Raw genomic sequence first — 14,472 nt, forward strand, 5'->3', positions numbered from 1 at the left:
CTGCATGCTCCTGATAACAGACCATTAACAGGGTATGTATGCGTGTTGCCAGTGGTCTGTGGCATCCCCTTCCCTAAGTACCAATCTCCCTAAGATCTATATCACCCTGAAGATGAGGTGGTTCTGTTTTAGCTCTATGATACCCTCCCTTTTTGAGTGTGGCAGAAAACCCTATTGTTCCACTTCCATAATCATTTAAGGCCCCTCTGTAATTCATCAGAAAGTTATGTTAATGACAACTAGCTGTGTATTTAGGTCAGGAAACAGTGTTAAGAGCTACATCTGGGATCTTAATTCTGTTTCCCACCACAAGTTGCTCATTACCAGGTCTCTTATTATATTCTCAAAGCAGCAGTGTGCTATTCTTAAAGCAGCACAGAGTGTATTATTTTCTCGCTACAACTATAAACAGGTTGCTGTTTAACTGGTAGAAACCTCTTCCCCCACCACCCCAAATTTTCCCTATAGTCCCCAACAGCCAGTCATTCACACGTCTCAACATCCATTTGATGTTATCTCCAAATTACTCCAGAATATGGATATTCTTCTTTCCTGAAACAGGTCAAGTATGTAGGAGTCTATACCACAGCTACAGGGACAGTGATCAAAACAATCACAGCAATCAACACTGAAGCTGCATATGCAGCTTCACCCCTGCCTTGGTGTGTGTATGCAGTTACTAGTGACAGTTCTGTATTTCTGAAATAGTGTCACCTATGAATGCCCAAGGAAGCATGTGTGAGCCAGGCGTTAGGAACTGCAGGACCCTGTAGGGGCTTTCTAGCCTTCAGCAAGAAGAATCAGAAAGACTTATAGGCATTGTCCTGGGGTTTCTTAGCACATGACTCCCCATCCACGGTGCAAGAACAACTCAACCATTCCAAGCATTCATATATTGAAAGAGAAAAATGTTACTTTGACCCTCTGGAATATTAGATTTTCCAGCAAAATATAGTTGGAAGCTTACATCGGCATGAAAGAAAACCTCCCTGAGAGATGCCTTCATGCACGTTACCCGAAAGAAAAGTTAATGCTTTGGCTTAAATAAAATGGAAGAAGCACTTCTGGTTTTCAAGCACAACTCCTATGCCTCAGTTAAGTCACAGGATTGGCAGGGTGCATGGGCTAGCACAGGGGCAACTGAGTCGTCTGATACGATAGGTTTGGGAATAGGCAAACAAACGTGTTCTGCTGGGATCAACCTCACCAGGGTGACCTCCAGCCCAGCCTAATAGCGCCCTGAGAAGATGTCACTCAACCCTCAGCTATTTGGTGTACTATGTACATGTTATGGGTCTCTGTATAGGGGGCCAGGAGGGCTGCTTCCCTCCCCACGCCCCCAGCATTAACTGACTATCAGAACTAGCCAGCAGTTACAACAGAAGCAGGCAGCCAAAGCTGTAAGTGACAACAGCTAGAACTGGCATAGGGTTTTTGTTTTGTTTTTGGTGTTTTTTTGAACCTTCAATGTCTTCCAAGTTTTCTGTTCCAATGTTGCCAACTGGTAGGTGTTATCTGCAAGCAGGCTGCTTTCTGGCAACCTGGAAAGAGTGTGGCAGATAAATAAAGCTCTCGCAGTGGCACAGATTTCCCTTTCCTCCCCTCCCCCTTGCAAATAAAACCAATTACAAAACCAGAATAAGAGTACTTGTAGAAATTAGTGCAACTGCCAGACAAACAGAGCCATGCAAAGCTCTGCATTCCTCCAAGTCCTTGGAGGGTTTAGCTGCCAGGAGCACAAGGTGCTGGAGTTAGTATGTGTTTTTCTTAAATTACAAAATTTTTTATTTTTGAATAAGATTAAGAAAGTAACATTTAAAACATGAAACTCCCCCAATACAACCCAGGAAAAGGCAATGATATTTCAAGTCTTCTTGTACCCTTCCACAGAAATCTGACTGAGGTGGAACCACATTTCCCTGCCTCGTTTATGAGCAGAAGGTTAAAAGGGCTTCTGCCAGTATTGCACTCATCTCTCACAGGGAAAGCTGAGCACCAGAAGTTAGGCCAAACTGCAGAATCTGCCCCAGGAACACATCCAGTTCTGCTGTTTTCGTACTGACCAAGCCACTGCTGACTAGTAACTATGCTGACAGGACACCGAAGGTATACTGGGATCCAAGTGACTGATGCTCTGGCTCTAAGTACACAACTTTCCCCTCCCTCCCAACTCCTGCCAAGAGACAGGAGTCAGTCCTGTAGGTTCTACCTACATAAACACAGCCTGCTCCAGAAGAAAGCAGTAGCATGAACTTCCATCTGGACCAGGAAGATGCCGTAGGTTGGCTATCTGACCTCTGACTGGTCAATTGGAATAAGGAGGGCACAGAGAAAGAATAGGACAAGTGAGAAATATCAGCTCTTGCACCTGACAGCTTTGCTTCCTCTGAAGCATTTTCATCTCTCTCTTGGGACCTCCCAGAGCCATGGCCTCCTGAGGTTCTCATGTCTTACAGGACAATTTTCTCCACCTGAAATCCACTGAGAGAATCTTAAATCTTTTTCCTACTAGTGCCAAAGGAACTAGGTACTGTTCTGAGACTGCCACAAAAGGAAGGGAGCCTTCCCCAAGGCCTCTAGGCTTTTGCTGTGTTTCTAGAGCTCCTGAGGACAGTTCTGTAGAACCTCAGCTCCATTCCCAGCAAGCCCATTCCCAGGTCCTTTAGACACAGTAAGAAGCTTCTTGTTGAAACTGCTCAAGTCCACAAACAAACTCTTCTGTCAGAAAGACAGCCCTTACCTATCATTAGGTAAAAGCCATTTCCAAGCAGTCAGCAGGACACCGTTCTCGAAGGCAACACCACAGCCAGTGGATGGGAAGACTATGCTTCATAAACTATCACTAACAAATTAAAAGAACCATTGTTTTGGCATGAAAGAATTTTGGTGTATACACCCCCAGCTGTTTGGCAGCAATTGACTAACTAGAAGTAGACAGCACTGCCCCTCAACTGCCCAGCTCCTTGAAGATCTCACCTAGGGACAAGCAAACATAGAAGTTAGGTTGGCTCCTGCAGCACTAGAACATCTGCTAAATGAAGCAGGGAAACAAGAAAGTTAACTTCAAAGATCTCTTTAAGAGATGATAAAGCCTGAAAACAACTGGAAGCCTGCTGGGAATGTAGCTCAGGTTTGCAGAGCCCATGAAACAGCAATGCACAAAAGGCTCCAACTCTCTCACCCCCAATTTTCTGTGAGGGTACGAGAGGAGAAGGGGACTTTTAGGACATGACAAGGAAAAGAGTTTTCTTGCAAGTAGATTATGCATCCAGAGCTTCAACTGCTGTATTCAGAACAGCTTTTCTTTAGGGAAGGGGGACCAACACTAACCCTCTCTGAGGCTGGAGATCTCCAAGCCAAAGCTAGCCAGCAAGCAGAGATGATCAGATGAACAAAAAGGATTGGGTAAGCCATTTGCCATCAACAGGACATCTTCAGAGAGAAGGGAAAGTCGGCCAAGCAGCTTCAGGGCTCCATCCTGGTACAGCCTGCGACCTGATAGAGAAAAAGGAAGGAAACAACAGCTGGATGCTCATGCTGTAGATTAACTCTATATACCCATAGAGTGATGCTTGACAATGCTCTCCCACCCCTTTCCTGATGCAGAAAGCCAGCCTGCACAAATACTGCATGCACCTTTGAGCCTAGATGTGAAAGCAGTGAGCATCCTATACTACCGCTGTTCTCTGGACTCATATACTTGGGAATTCAGTATATGCTAAATTCACCTCAAAGCTGCTTACATGGAAAGCCGCTGTTCACTGCACTTGCTCCTAGAGATGCCTTTAGATTCTCCTTTGAGAAAGGGTTGATCTATTCATTCCTACCCTTCTCCCCAAAGTTGATGCTGACCTGATCCAAACCAGCTCAGATGCAGTTACGTGCAGTCTTTCATCAACTTAACTCCAGCTCCAGGTAGCAGAGAGGTAGTATCAGTGTAAGGCAACAAAAGCTGCCTCCTTTTAAGGCCAATGTGGGGTCTCAGTCAGACCAGAAGTCCAAATCTTGAACTTAGGGTTCAGCACTGCTTATGATCAAGAACTACCTAGATGATTAAGGGTCTGGAGCATCTCTCCTATGAGGAAAGGCTGAGAGAACTGGGCCTGTTCAGCCTGGAGAAGAGAAGACTGAGGGGGATCTGATCAATGTGCAAAAGTATCTGAAGGGAGGGTGTCAAGAGGATAGGGCCAGACTTCTCCACGGTGCCAAGCAATAGGATGAGAGGCAACGGGCACAAACTGAAACACAGGAAGGTCTGACTGAGCATGAGGAAAAACTTCTTTCCTGTGAGGGTGACAGAGCACAGGAACAGGTTGCCCAGAGAGATTGTGGAGATCTTCAAAAGCTGCCTAGATGCAATCCTGGGCAACGTGCTCTAACTGACCCTGCTTGGGGGGGGGGGGGGGGTTTGAACTAGATGGTCTCCAGAGGTCCCTTCCAACCTCAACCATTCTGCGATTCTGAGATTCTCTGAACACAAGTAGGTACTTGCACACAAGAAGCAGAATACATTCTATTCTGGCTTTCTCAGAGGCTACTTGAACCTAAAATGAGCAGCTTAAGCTCTTCCACAGCAAAGGTGCACAGTGTCTTCTTATGAAACTTGAGCAAATGCTGCTTCTCTTTTGTGCAACATTTTGGTCACAGTCACACCCTGTAGATCCATCTCCAGCTTAATGAAACACATTGCCCACCACAAAGTTGCATTCTTCTGTACCACACAGCCGTCTCCTGGCACAGCGGGAATGAGCCCCACACTGCCATACTCACCCCCTCTGTTCCCATTCTCCACAGGCTCTGCTGAGTAGAAGATATAATCAACGGTGGCTCCAAGCCCCATGGGCATGGTTGTGACCTCTGGGCGCCCCCTCTGTGGCAGGAAGTGGCTGTAGACTGAGGTCAGGTTGAGACCATGCTGAATAACACCTGAAGACCTGCACATGAACAGCCAGCATTTACTAAGATGGGAAAAAGGATGATGCCATTTTCAGTGCTGCAGTCACAGCTGAAGTTGGATGTTCCCCTGCTGATGCAACAGTTCAAACTATTTCTATGTTTGTGAACACATACATAGAAACAGTCCTTCAGCATTATTCACTCTACTTACACTAGAGACAAAGCAGACTAGGAACTTCCTTTCTCCCAAATACCCAGTCCTGTCTACGCCCTTCATTCTTGATCTCATCAACCCCATGTTGGCATGACATCTCCCAGCTACTGGGACAACTTTGTGTGAGTCCAGCTATTCCAGACAGCCCTCTTTACTCTCTTCTACCCTCACAATTATCTCAGTCTTTACTTCAGCCAGACTTTCACTGGTCAGGACAATGAGACAGGACTTCCTCCCAGGAAGGTGCACCAGATTACCTTGGGAAGAAGGGCTGGGAATCAGGGTCATTCACCACAGCAGCATGCTTGGGCCAGTGTGCAGGACGGTCTGCAAAGGAGCAGAGAGATTCTGGAAAGACCTACAGCAGCCTGGAACAGGCTGCTCATCCTAAGTCTGAGAAATTTCTCCTGAGACCAAACAAGTCCTTTTGCCCAAAAGGAGCAGATAGCTTCCAGTCACAGGCATGTTCAAGAAAAACATTTGAAGGAAAGCCCCACTCAAGACTTCCAGGAACATCCTGAGAGCAGGTCACTGCAAACAGCTGAGAAATAAAAATTCTGTCCTGTTAAGGACATGCCCTTAAGGCATTTAATACTATCACAGCTCAAGGTCCTTCAACCTTTGCTCTCAAAGAAACTTCATCTGTCTCAGCCTACAGCTTACTCATCTAAAACAGGTGGCCAGAAAGGCAGAACAGAAACAGACAGAGCAGAAGCAACCATGCCACAAAGCCCAGAAGTGAGGCTGTATGTATTGAGTACCAGCATCCAGAGATCTTTATGTTGCGGCCAGTGTGACTTGACACTCTTCAGGTTTGTTCTCCCTTCATAAATCTTGAAGCAGAGAAAAAAAATATTTGGCTCTATTGAAAACAGCCTCAAAAAGAGGCTGAATCTCAGTGCATCTCAAGACACACGGTCTGTATTGCAAGACTTGCAATGTAAGGACTGTAAGACTGAACTCCTCCAAGCCCTCAGAGAATCCATCAGTAATCACAAAGGCACATAGTGCTAGTTCCCCTTTCCTCCCAACCATTACCTCCATCTGAGTCTTTCATCAAAATTCAGCTAGGAGACTCAAGAGCTGGAAAATCTCCCTTTAATACCTGGTTTAGCATCTGTCACACCTTCCAAGAAGATCAACTGTGGTGGTCGTTCACAGGCAACATCACAAAAATGGAACTGGAGCAGGAAGTACCGGCTGTACTTACGTCTGTCTGCAGAGAAAAAGATTAGTTAAGGGGAAAAAAAAGTAACAGTAGAAAAGTCACATCTACAGGGTATACTTACGTCCTCCTTAGACTTCTGTTCCAGAGAGATTTTAGTATCCAAGCACTCTGATACCATCAGAATGGGAATCACTTAAAAACCGAAATATAGAACAGATGTAGCAATGTAGAGGAACAGCGCGCAGGCCAGAGCCCAGTTATTGCAATCCCTATTGTTAATGTATCCATCACTGTCAGCACCTACATGCCACAATTAAAAATGTCCCCTCCGAAATACCACCAAGTTCAAGGGATTTAAGGAGCTCAGTTAACATGCAACCCAAGGAAACGTTTACCTAAAAAGGAACAGCAGCTCTGGAGATCAAGCTGAACACAAGTTCTACATTCACATAGCTTCCAACAAGAACTGTTTAGCGGCAGCTCCTTCTTTTGAATCCTCCCTAGAGGAGAGGCTAGTCGTTATTTTAAGTGGGCTCTTGGCAATGGGTTCTTAATTGGAGCGTGCAAACAATGCTCAAAACCCCTTCCAATAAACACTTCCAACTGGAAGCTGTTGCTGCTGAAGGTGGTTTACAACTGCACAAAAGCATCAATTGGGGAACATAAATGAGGTGTGCAGAGGAAGGGTTACTCATAGTGGACATTCACTACCTGATTAGAGAAAGAAAGTGGCAGAAATTAGGGTATGGTGACAAATTCCAGAAAAATTAAATTGAAACCATGTATCAAGCAAAGGGATAGGAGAAAGAGATAATCTTTGCCAAGTGCCTCATGCAACATATGCCCCATGTAATCAGAGAGAGAGAGCAAGGCCCACATATTGCGCATCCCTAGCCAGCTCATGTCCTCAGTGCACACTGGAGCTCACCCGCTTTCTTTGACGGGCACAGAGAGACATATTGACAGTTGTCCGTTACACCCAGCGAGTTTGGCCACAGTGGGGCCAGCAGCTTTCGTGGATGCAACTGTTGGGAAAAGTCTTCCTGTCCAGATACCTGCAAGGAAGCCAGGAACAGGACAGGAAACATCAGCAACACAGAACAGAACTTTTACAAGCTATAGGCAATGCGTATACTTGCCAAGAGCAAATTGGCAGGATGTCTTCATGGAAATAAGCCATTCAGAATACAGCGGTGCACTGATATAATAAACCCTCACATAAGGGGGACAGACAGCTAGCTGAAAGTCACCTGACAGTACCTGAAAGTACCTTGCGGACTTCTATTTGTGAACCGATGATTTAGCTTGAAAGTGAGCAACTTATTTGAGCATGGATACACAGTAACAGGAAATCACAGGAAGTCTACCATAGGTGCCCATTTCGTGGGCAAAACTTTTTTCACATCAAACACCCACATAAAGCTCTGGTAACTCCTGGTGAATTAGTACTTTGCTCTGCTTCCAGTCACCCAGTCATCAAAATCCCATAGCAAGGGAGAATCACGACCTGCAATTAAGTGGTCTATTATCACTGGTCTGCCTTAAGAGAAACCAAAAGAGCAGTGGTGGAAACAATATGCACACACTTGTCTGTCTCTTTCCTCAGCAGTGCTGGAGGCACAACAAAAGAGTCTGGAATAACTGTATTTAATGTTGGGACTATTTCCTCGTGAGAGGAAGAATACAGCTATGCATTTCTGCAGCAGCACGCAGCAAAGAGCTATCCAATCCCAGTTCTGTTTGGCACCTACCTTCCACGCTGGCATCCCATGGTAGGAAAGCTGACCATTTCGGATGAATTTGTACAGTGGAGAATCAGGTACAGAGTTCAAGTCACCACATAAGATGACAGGACAGTAGCTGCCTTCAGTAGTTTTTGCAATCTTGTCGATCTCTGCTAGGAGCAAGGCCATCTGCGCAAGTTTGACATCTCCTCGCCGGGGATTGTACAAAACATGAGTGTTGGCCACACACAAAGGACTGGCCATCTTCAGATCCAAGCCCTCTGGGAGCAGAGGCTGTAGTAGCAGCACCAAGCCCACGTTATCCCGATTGAGGACATCCAGACCAGGCCGGAAATATTCTATTGGGCTGACACTGATCAGCTGGAACTTGCTATGCTTATAGCACACTGCACAGCCATCTGTTTTCCTCCCAGTTCTCCGTTTATAGAAGCATGCAAAGCCTGAAGAGAAACCAACACTCATTAGAAGGTTTATCTGGCCACTTCCTCAGCCTCCTCACCATTAGTTGGAGGGTTGAACAAGTCTACATAGCAGAAGAGGTCTCTACTATACGTCTTAAGAGGCTGATCTTCAATCCAGTACACTTGTCCAGCAGGAAGCTTTCTCCAACACCTATGCAATCTCATTCTGCTAATTTTCAACCTGTTTTCTACAACACACCTGGGCTATAACTATAAAACTCCTCAGCTCTCACTGGCCAAAGAGCAAGCCTACTTGCAGAGCACTGGTTGTTTCGTAATGTAGCACTTCACATTCCCTATCAGTCTTTCTTTGGCTCTTGGTTCTTTCTTTTGGCTCTAGGAATGTTAGGGCACCAGTACTCAGTGCTTGGGAATCCAACCTCTACTCCTTTGGCTCATCGTATTATGCCCAGTTCTGTCTCAATCACAGTTCATTATCAAGAGTCTTTTTTCTCTCCCTGTATACCAGGACCATCTCAGTTTCGTTACTCTGATCTGTCAACTGGGAGAAAGATCAGTTACAAAAAAAGCTAAGTAAGAATTAGACTGAAGGGGGAAACGTCTAGGCAGAGAGTTCAGAAGTAAGGCCAGCAGCTACCCAAGGAAACAGGACGTACAGAAGAACATCGTGGCCAGTCGCCACAATTTGGAGCTACAGACATAAAAAGCAGGACGTACCCATCATCCTGAATGTCGGTTCCAGCTGCTCCCAGTAATGGTTCTCTTGTACCTCCTGGAGACACAGAACCTGGAAGGAAGGCAGAGACCTCACTCGCTCCATCAGTATTTGTCAGCTACCTTGTTTTGAGGAAGGAAGAAAGTGAAAGAGTGCACTCGCATACTAACCCTGCAACCAGAAAGGCCATCACTGCAACTCTGTCCTGCACTTCCCAGCTAGAGAACAACTTTCTGGGTCACATCTGTTTCTCTTTCAGTTACCCAGTGATGAGGCAGAAGCTCCTTCATCACCCAAAGAGGACTTAGGGAATGGAGAAAATCATGAAGTCCTCTTCCATGTACACTTTACCTTCTGTACTGCCTTATAAGCCTGGTCCCTTCCCCCCAAAACAAATTCTCTCTTCTTCATGCACTTCTACTCTTCAAGTAGTTAAGCTCTACTATCAAAGTATAACTAGTTTCTACAGGGACACAGTCAAAGCAAGATACAGAGACCAAAAAAAAACCAAACAAACAAAAAAACAAACCAAAACAAAAAAGACACCTTACACCCAAGGCCTCTGATAGTCTCAGAGGCATTAGCCTTAAGTAGCCAAGCAGGCAGCACCTTCCTAGTACTTTTTTTTTCTTCTTAAAAAGAGATGCACCAGTAGATCAAACAAGAAATTCAAATTCTGGTGACGCTAACGTGGAAGGAGCTCGTTACTTACATCAGGATCCCAGTGGTGGATTTCCTGTAAAATGTTTGGAAGGCGGTAGTTCCAGTTCAGGATGTCTGGATGGCAGTGTAAGTAGAGATCAAGACCCTGTTCCACCAGGTCCTGGGCCAGGATGTTGTAAGACATCACTCGAAATTCAAAGAGAGGCATGTTTCTTGAGACCTGCTCTAGCACGTAGGGCTGGACAGAAAGATCCTCCCAGTCTCTCCATAAAATCTCTATCCGTAAGAGAAAAGAAGCCAGGTTAGAGCCATGCTGCGTACTCTGCTGATACTTTTGTGTCCCTGGGATCCACAAAACAGGCAGTCTAATTCTCTAACCTAGGGTATTCTAGCCTCTAAGCAAGCTCTCACCTAGACTGGGGTCCGAGTATTTTTTGACTCATCTGGATAGCTGTCAATGAGAATGGGATAACGGAAGACCAGAGTCAGGCATACTGAAAAACTCAATCACATTTTGGGTACTTTTTGTAATAGGAGGTCAGCACTTGGGCACAAATCCTGAGATACAAGCATATCAACATCAGACAGTCTAACAGCACAGAGAACCCTAGCTGTGACTAGCCCTCCCTTAGCAAAATCTCACTTTATAGTTTTCACTAGCAGATCCTGTCATTTCTGTATGGACAGATACAATCAATGTCTCACTGACAGCACTCTCACTGACAGCTGAGTAGCCCAGACCTACTCACCTTGCCCAGACACATACAGAAACCTGACAAAGTTCATTACAAATGTAAATCCCAAACTAAACATTAGATTCAGAGCTGTTACTACTGACCATGGTAGGGTACCTCTGTCGGGAGAGGCTGAAATTGTTCCATATCCTGAATGGTCCAGGCTGGGGACTCCACTGGCACTATCTCTGCATCACGTGCTAAGCTCCACGCCAGCACAGCTGGGTCTTCATTCTGCCCTTCTACATCTATAGTGGCACAGCCAACTATCTGGTGATCCGTCTGTGGCATTATAGCTGCCCAAGGGGCATTGCCTACTACAGCCACTGTTTCCTCTGCTGGTAATTTTGCCAGTTCAGCCACTGCATGATCTTGTGGTTCTGAAGATGCCAAAGTGTGTAGCTCTGTGAGCTGCTGACCAGCACACCACGTGACTTCTGGAGCCGAGTTCAGGTCACTAAGGCTAGTCATCAATAGCTCTGAACCTTCTAACCAGTCACTAGTGAGCGTGGCCGATACTTTCCCCACTGCTGGAGCACTCTCACTGGCTGGTAAATTCCCTGCTCCTTCCTCCAGCCACTGCTGGAGCAGGGCTTCTTGCTCTTCTGGGACCGACTTTCCTCTGGTTGCAGCAAAGATGCCCTCTACCTGGGTGGACGCGCTCTTCGCCAGAAGCACATTCTTTCGACAGGTAAAGAAAGCATCTGCTCAGAAAAAAAAAAAAAACACAACACAAAAGTGACTAAAGTCCTTTCTCATTCACTGCTTTTCTTTAAGCATCGCTGCAACTCAGTGCCGTAGAACCATTCAAAGTAGCAACCAAGATAAATGACTTCTCTGAAGAAAAACAGTTATAGTCTGAGTAACTTACCCTGCCTCTTATTGAATGGTAGGCCACAGTCCAATTTTAGCTATGTTAGTCAAAGTCACTGAAACTGTACAGGATGACAATTGCTTCACCAGCCCTAGAGAAAGCAGTTCTAGCATAGGCAGCACCACAGCCAGTCAGCCAAGCTAAAAAGCACTGTGGAAGTTGTAACAGCTCTGAATGACATATATAAAGCTACAGCCTGTAGAAGCTGGCTAAGGGAGTGCATAAATACAAAGCTCTTGCACGTGACCACTTCCTAGAAATTTTGAAGCAGATTTCTTCCCAGGGATTCAGTTGGGAAGTAGTGCTCTGCTAAAAGAACGGAAAACTGTTGTTTAACATATCACTGAAATGTGCTATAGAAGAAAAACTGTCCTTTAATTAAAAAATAAAAGCAGCAGAGGGACCAATATGAGAACTTAAAAAGCTCATTAGACATAACATAACCATAGAAGGGGTCCTGATAAGAAGAATTATAGACCAGCTGATGACTGATATCAGTCATAAATAATAAAAAAAATTGCTGTTCACCTAGCACTTTTGAATATACTAATATTGGTGGGGTAAAGTTGAAAAAGAGAATCTTGCCACCTGTACCTAGGTAAGAGATCATGGTATTGATCTTTTGCTACAAACTCTGCACAGATATAGTTCCTACTGTTGACCAGCAGTTTCTGTTATCTGCATATCACTTTTTTTCTCTGCTGTATCCCTGCAAGAGTCAGCCACCCAGAACAGTAACATACAGAGGTCAGCAATCTCTGTGCATACTTTTACCAGCATCTTCTGTGTGAAAGTTTTTTGTGCATGGCAGAAATTTAGCATTAAGAGCCATGTTCCTCTTTGTAGTTTTGTAATTAAGTTCATGAATGTCAGAAACTCAAATGCATCAATGTAATGTTTTTGTATGCCATTACCTAAAGAGCTGGTTATTATAGGAGAAGAATTGAATTTCAGAAGAGTCAGCTGGCTTGTCACTATGACCGTAACACATCAGTGGCTGCTAGAGATTAGAGAACAGCTTCAGATGGGAATGTGGCCTTACATTAGCACAGTCACGAGGGACCGTGAAGTACCAGCCAGACCTAGGAAACTATGAGAATTCTTCATGTGCGCTAACAAGAGTCCATCAATACGTCACCTGAAGGTCCTTTAGGAGTAACAAGAGCTTGAAGCAGACTATCTCCAAAGATGCCCCAAAACCTGCAGCGCAGGTTGGAGACAGATCGCTCTGGGCCTCCAAGCAGGATAAAACCCACAAGTGCCGCAGAACGGGCAGCAGCTGTTTCCTCCGAGGACTCTGACAGCCATCCGCTGCAGACCCCTGCCCTACCTTACACAAACCTCTGACACGCCGTGCGCGTCCACGGCTTTCTCACGATACCAACGACAGCAGCGGCCTTCTCCCCAGCGCCGCAGCGGTGGCGAGCGGCACCAAGCGCGCAGAAAGGCCCTCTCCTCAGGGTGGGCACCCCGCGCCGCCCGGAGCACGGCCCGCTGCTCTCCAGGGCAGGCGGCCCCCACCCCCGGCCCGGCCCGGCCGCCCCTCTGCCCCGGGGGCCGCTCCTGCCGCCGCCGCCGCCCCTGGGCGCAGAGGGGCGCCGCCGCGCCGCGGCCTCCCCCGCCGCGGCCCCGCAGGGCTGCCCAGGCCGCGGCGAGCGCCCCGAGCCCGGCCGCCCGCCGCCCGCCGCCCCCGGCCGCGGCCAGGCCCGCCCGGGCCGGTTACCTCGGAGGGCCCGCAGCAGCCGCGCCGCGGGCAGCAGCACGTAGCACAGCACGGTGCCGATCATCCCGCCCGGCCCCCGCCTCCCCGGCCCCGCCCCGCCCGGCCACGCGCCGGCCCGGCCCCGCCTCAACCGCCACCTCACGGGGCGGCGCGGCCGCGGCCCGGCCCCGCAGCGGCGCTGGCTGCGGCCCGTGTGGGCCGCGTCGGGCGCGGGCCGCCCCCCGAGGCCTGCGGAAGGGACATGACCCGTTGGAGTTACGTGGGCCAAATTAAGCTCATGAAAAGTTAATAATCACACTGCGTTACAGGTTGCGCCCAGCATCGTTCACGATAATCCAAGATTTTACAGGGTACAACGTCTGGCGCGGATAAGCCCAGGCAAAAGCGCATTGGATTAGCAGTGCAGGAGCATGTTCTCCTTCCGTGCTTGGCCCATAGGTCGTTACAGCTCTGCAAAATCAAACAGTCCCAGCTGCCCGAGAGCAGCACGCTGTAGCCTTTGAAAGTTGAGACCTGTCAGGTGTTGAAACCTGATAGTTTCACACCTAATGAGAAGTCCTGGTGAAGTCTGTGTTTTTAATGTTTTGCTCCTTTCCACATTTGAATGTGTATAATAGCGCCTAAAGGCATAGTCAGATCAAACTGAGCACCACTATGGCTCTTGATGCCAAACACACCCTTTTAATGTACTATGGTAATATACAAAACTGTAAAACAAACTAACTGCAGAAGGGCGATAAACTTTTATCACTCTTGTCATCTGCTGATGAGCATTTTCATCCTATCCCCATCCTGCTTACTACCTCTTGCATGTCATTAGAAGTTGATTTCTGCCTCAGGTCAGAATTACCCTCTTACGTTTTCAAACGAGAGCTTTGTGCCGTCTCCTGTGTTGCCCCTCCTGCTTGGGAAAGACTCCGCATGCACATCTGGAAGATGATCTCATTCACCTTCTTCCAAACTCTCTCAAGGATGGGCATTTGCAATGAAGTCAACGGGAAAAACAGTGCCTGTGTCCCTGCCTGTCCTGCTGACCAGAGCTGCCAAACTGCTCCCTTGATGGTCACCATCTGGTGTCTCTTTGACTATAAACTTTCCGAGGGAGGGCCTGACTCTCTACCCTACTTTTGTGTGGTGATGAGCACGATGGGTGTCCTTGACCAGGAATCTGAGCTGGTATTATAATGTGTATAAATAATAATCCCAGCAATAAAATTCTAAAAGCTCTAGTAATAAAATGCCACAAATCATTATCAGCAAGAACTTCGCTATCTGCAGCAAGACAGTGCTCTGTAGGATGTTTTCAAAGCAGTAAGAC

General features: G+C 46.9%; 1 protein-coding gene across 3 annotated transcripts; it reads right to left on the reverse strand.

Annotated features, from left to right (window-relative positions):
* Positions 1-1,759: 1,759 nt before the first annotated feature.
* On the reverse strand, positions 1,760-13,263 carry ANGEL1 (angel homolog 1). Of its 3 annotated transcripts, XR_011141595.1 has the most exons (12): positions 13,155-13,263; positions 10,662-11,261; positions 9,873-10,099; positions 9,163-9,232; positions 8,030-8,463; positions 7,207-7,333; positions 6,400-6,470; positions 6,216-6,326; positions 5,368-5,437; positions 4,771-4,934; positions 3,331-3,495; positions 1,760-2,976 (listed from the first exon to the last, which is right to left on the reverse strand). XR_011141595.1 is itself a non-coding variant. In XM_068946644.1 (11 exons), the coding sequence occupies exons 1-11, from the start codon at positions 13,216-13,218 to the stop codon at positions 2,948-2,950; spliced, it is 2,061 nt and encodes a 686-aa protein (XP_068802745.1). In that variant the 5' UTR covers positions 13,219-13,263; the 3' UTR covers positions 1,760-2,947. The 3 variants fall into 3 exon arrangements, 2 of the variants coding, with proteins under 2 accessions (XP_068802745.1, XP_068802746.1); XM_068946644.1 differs by lacking the exon at positions 6,400-6,470; XM_068946645.1 differs by lacking the exons at positions 1,760-2,976; positions 3,331-3,495; positions 4,771-4,934; ... (1 more) ...; positions 6,216-6,326; positions 6,400-6,470 and adding an exon at positions 6,507-6,778.
* Between the last annotated feature and the right edge of the window lie 1,209 nt (positions 13,264-14,472).

This window comes from Struthio camelus, chromosome 5 (genome assembly GCF_040807025.1).
Source record: "Struthio camelus isolate bStrCam1 chromosome 5, bStrCam1.hap1, whole genome shotgun sequence".
In the NCBI taxonomy this organism is placed as follows: domain Eukaryota; kingdom Metazoa; phylum Chordata; class Aves; order Struthioniformes; family Struthionidae; genus Struthio; species Struthio camelus.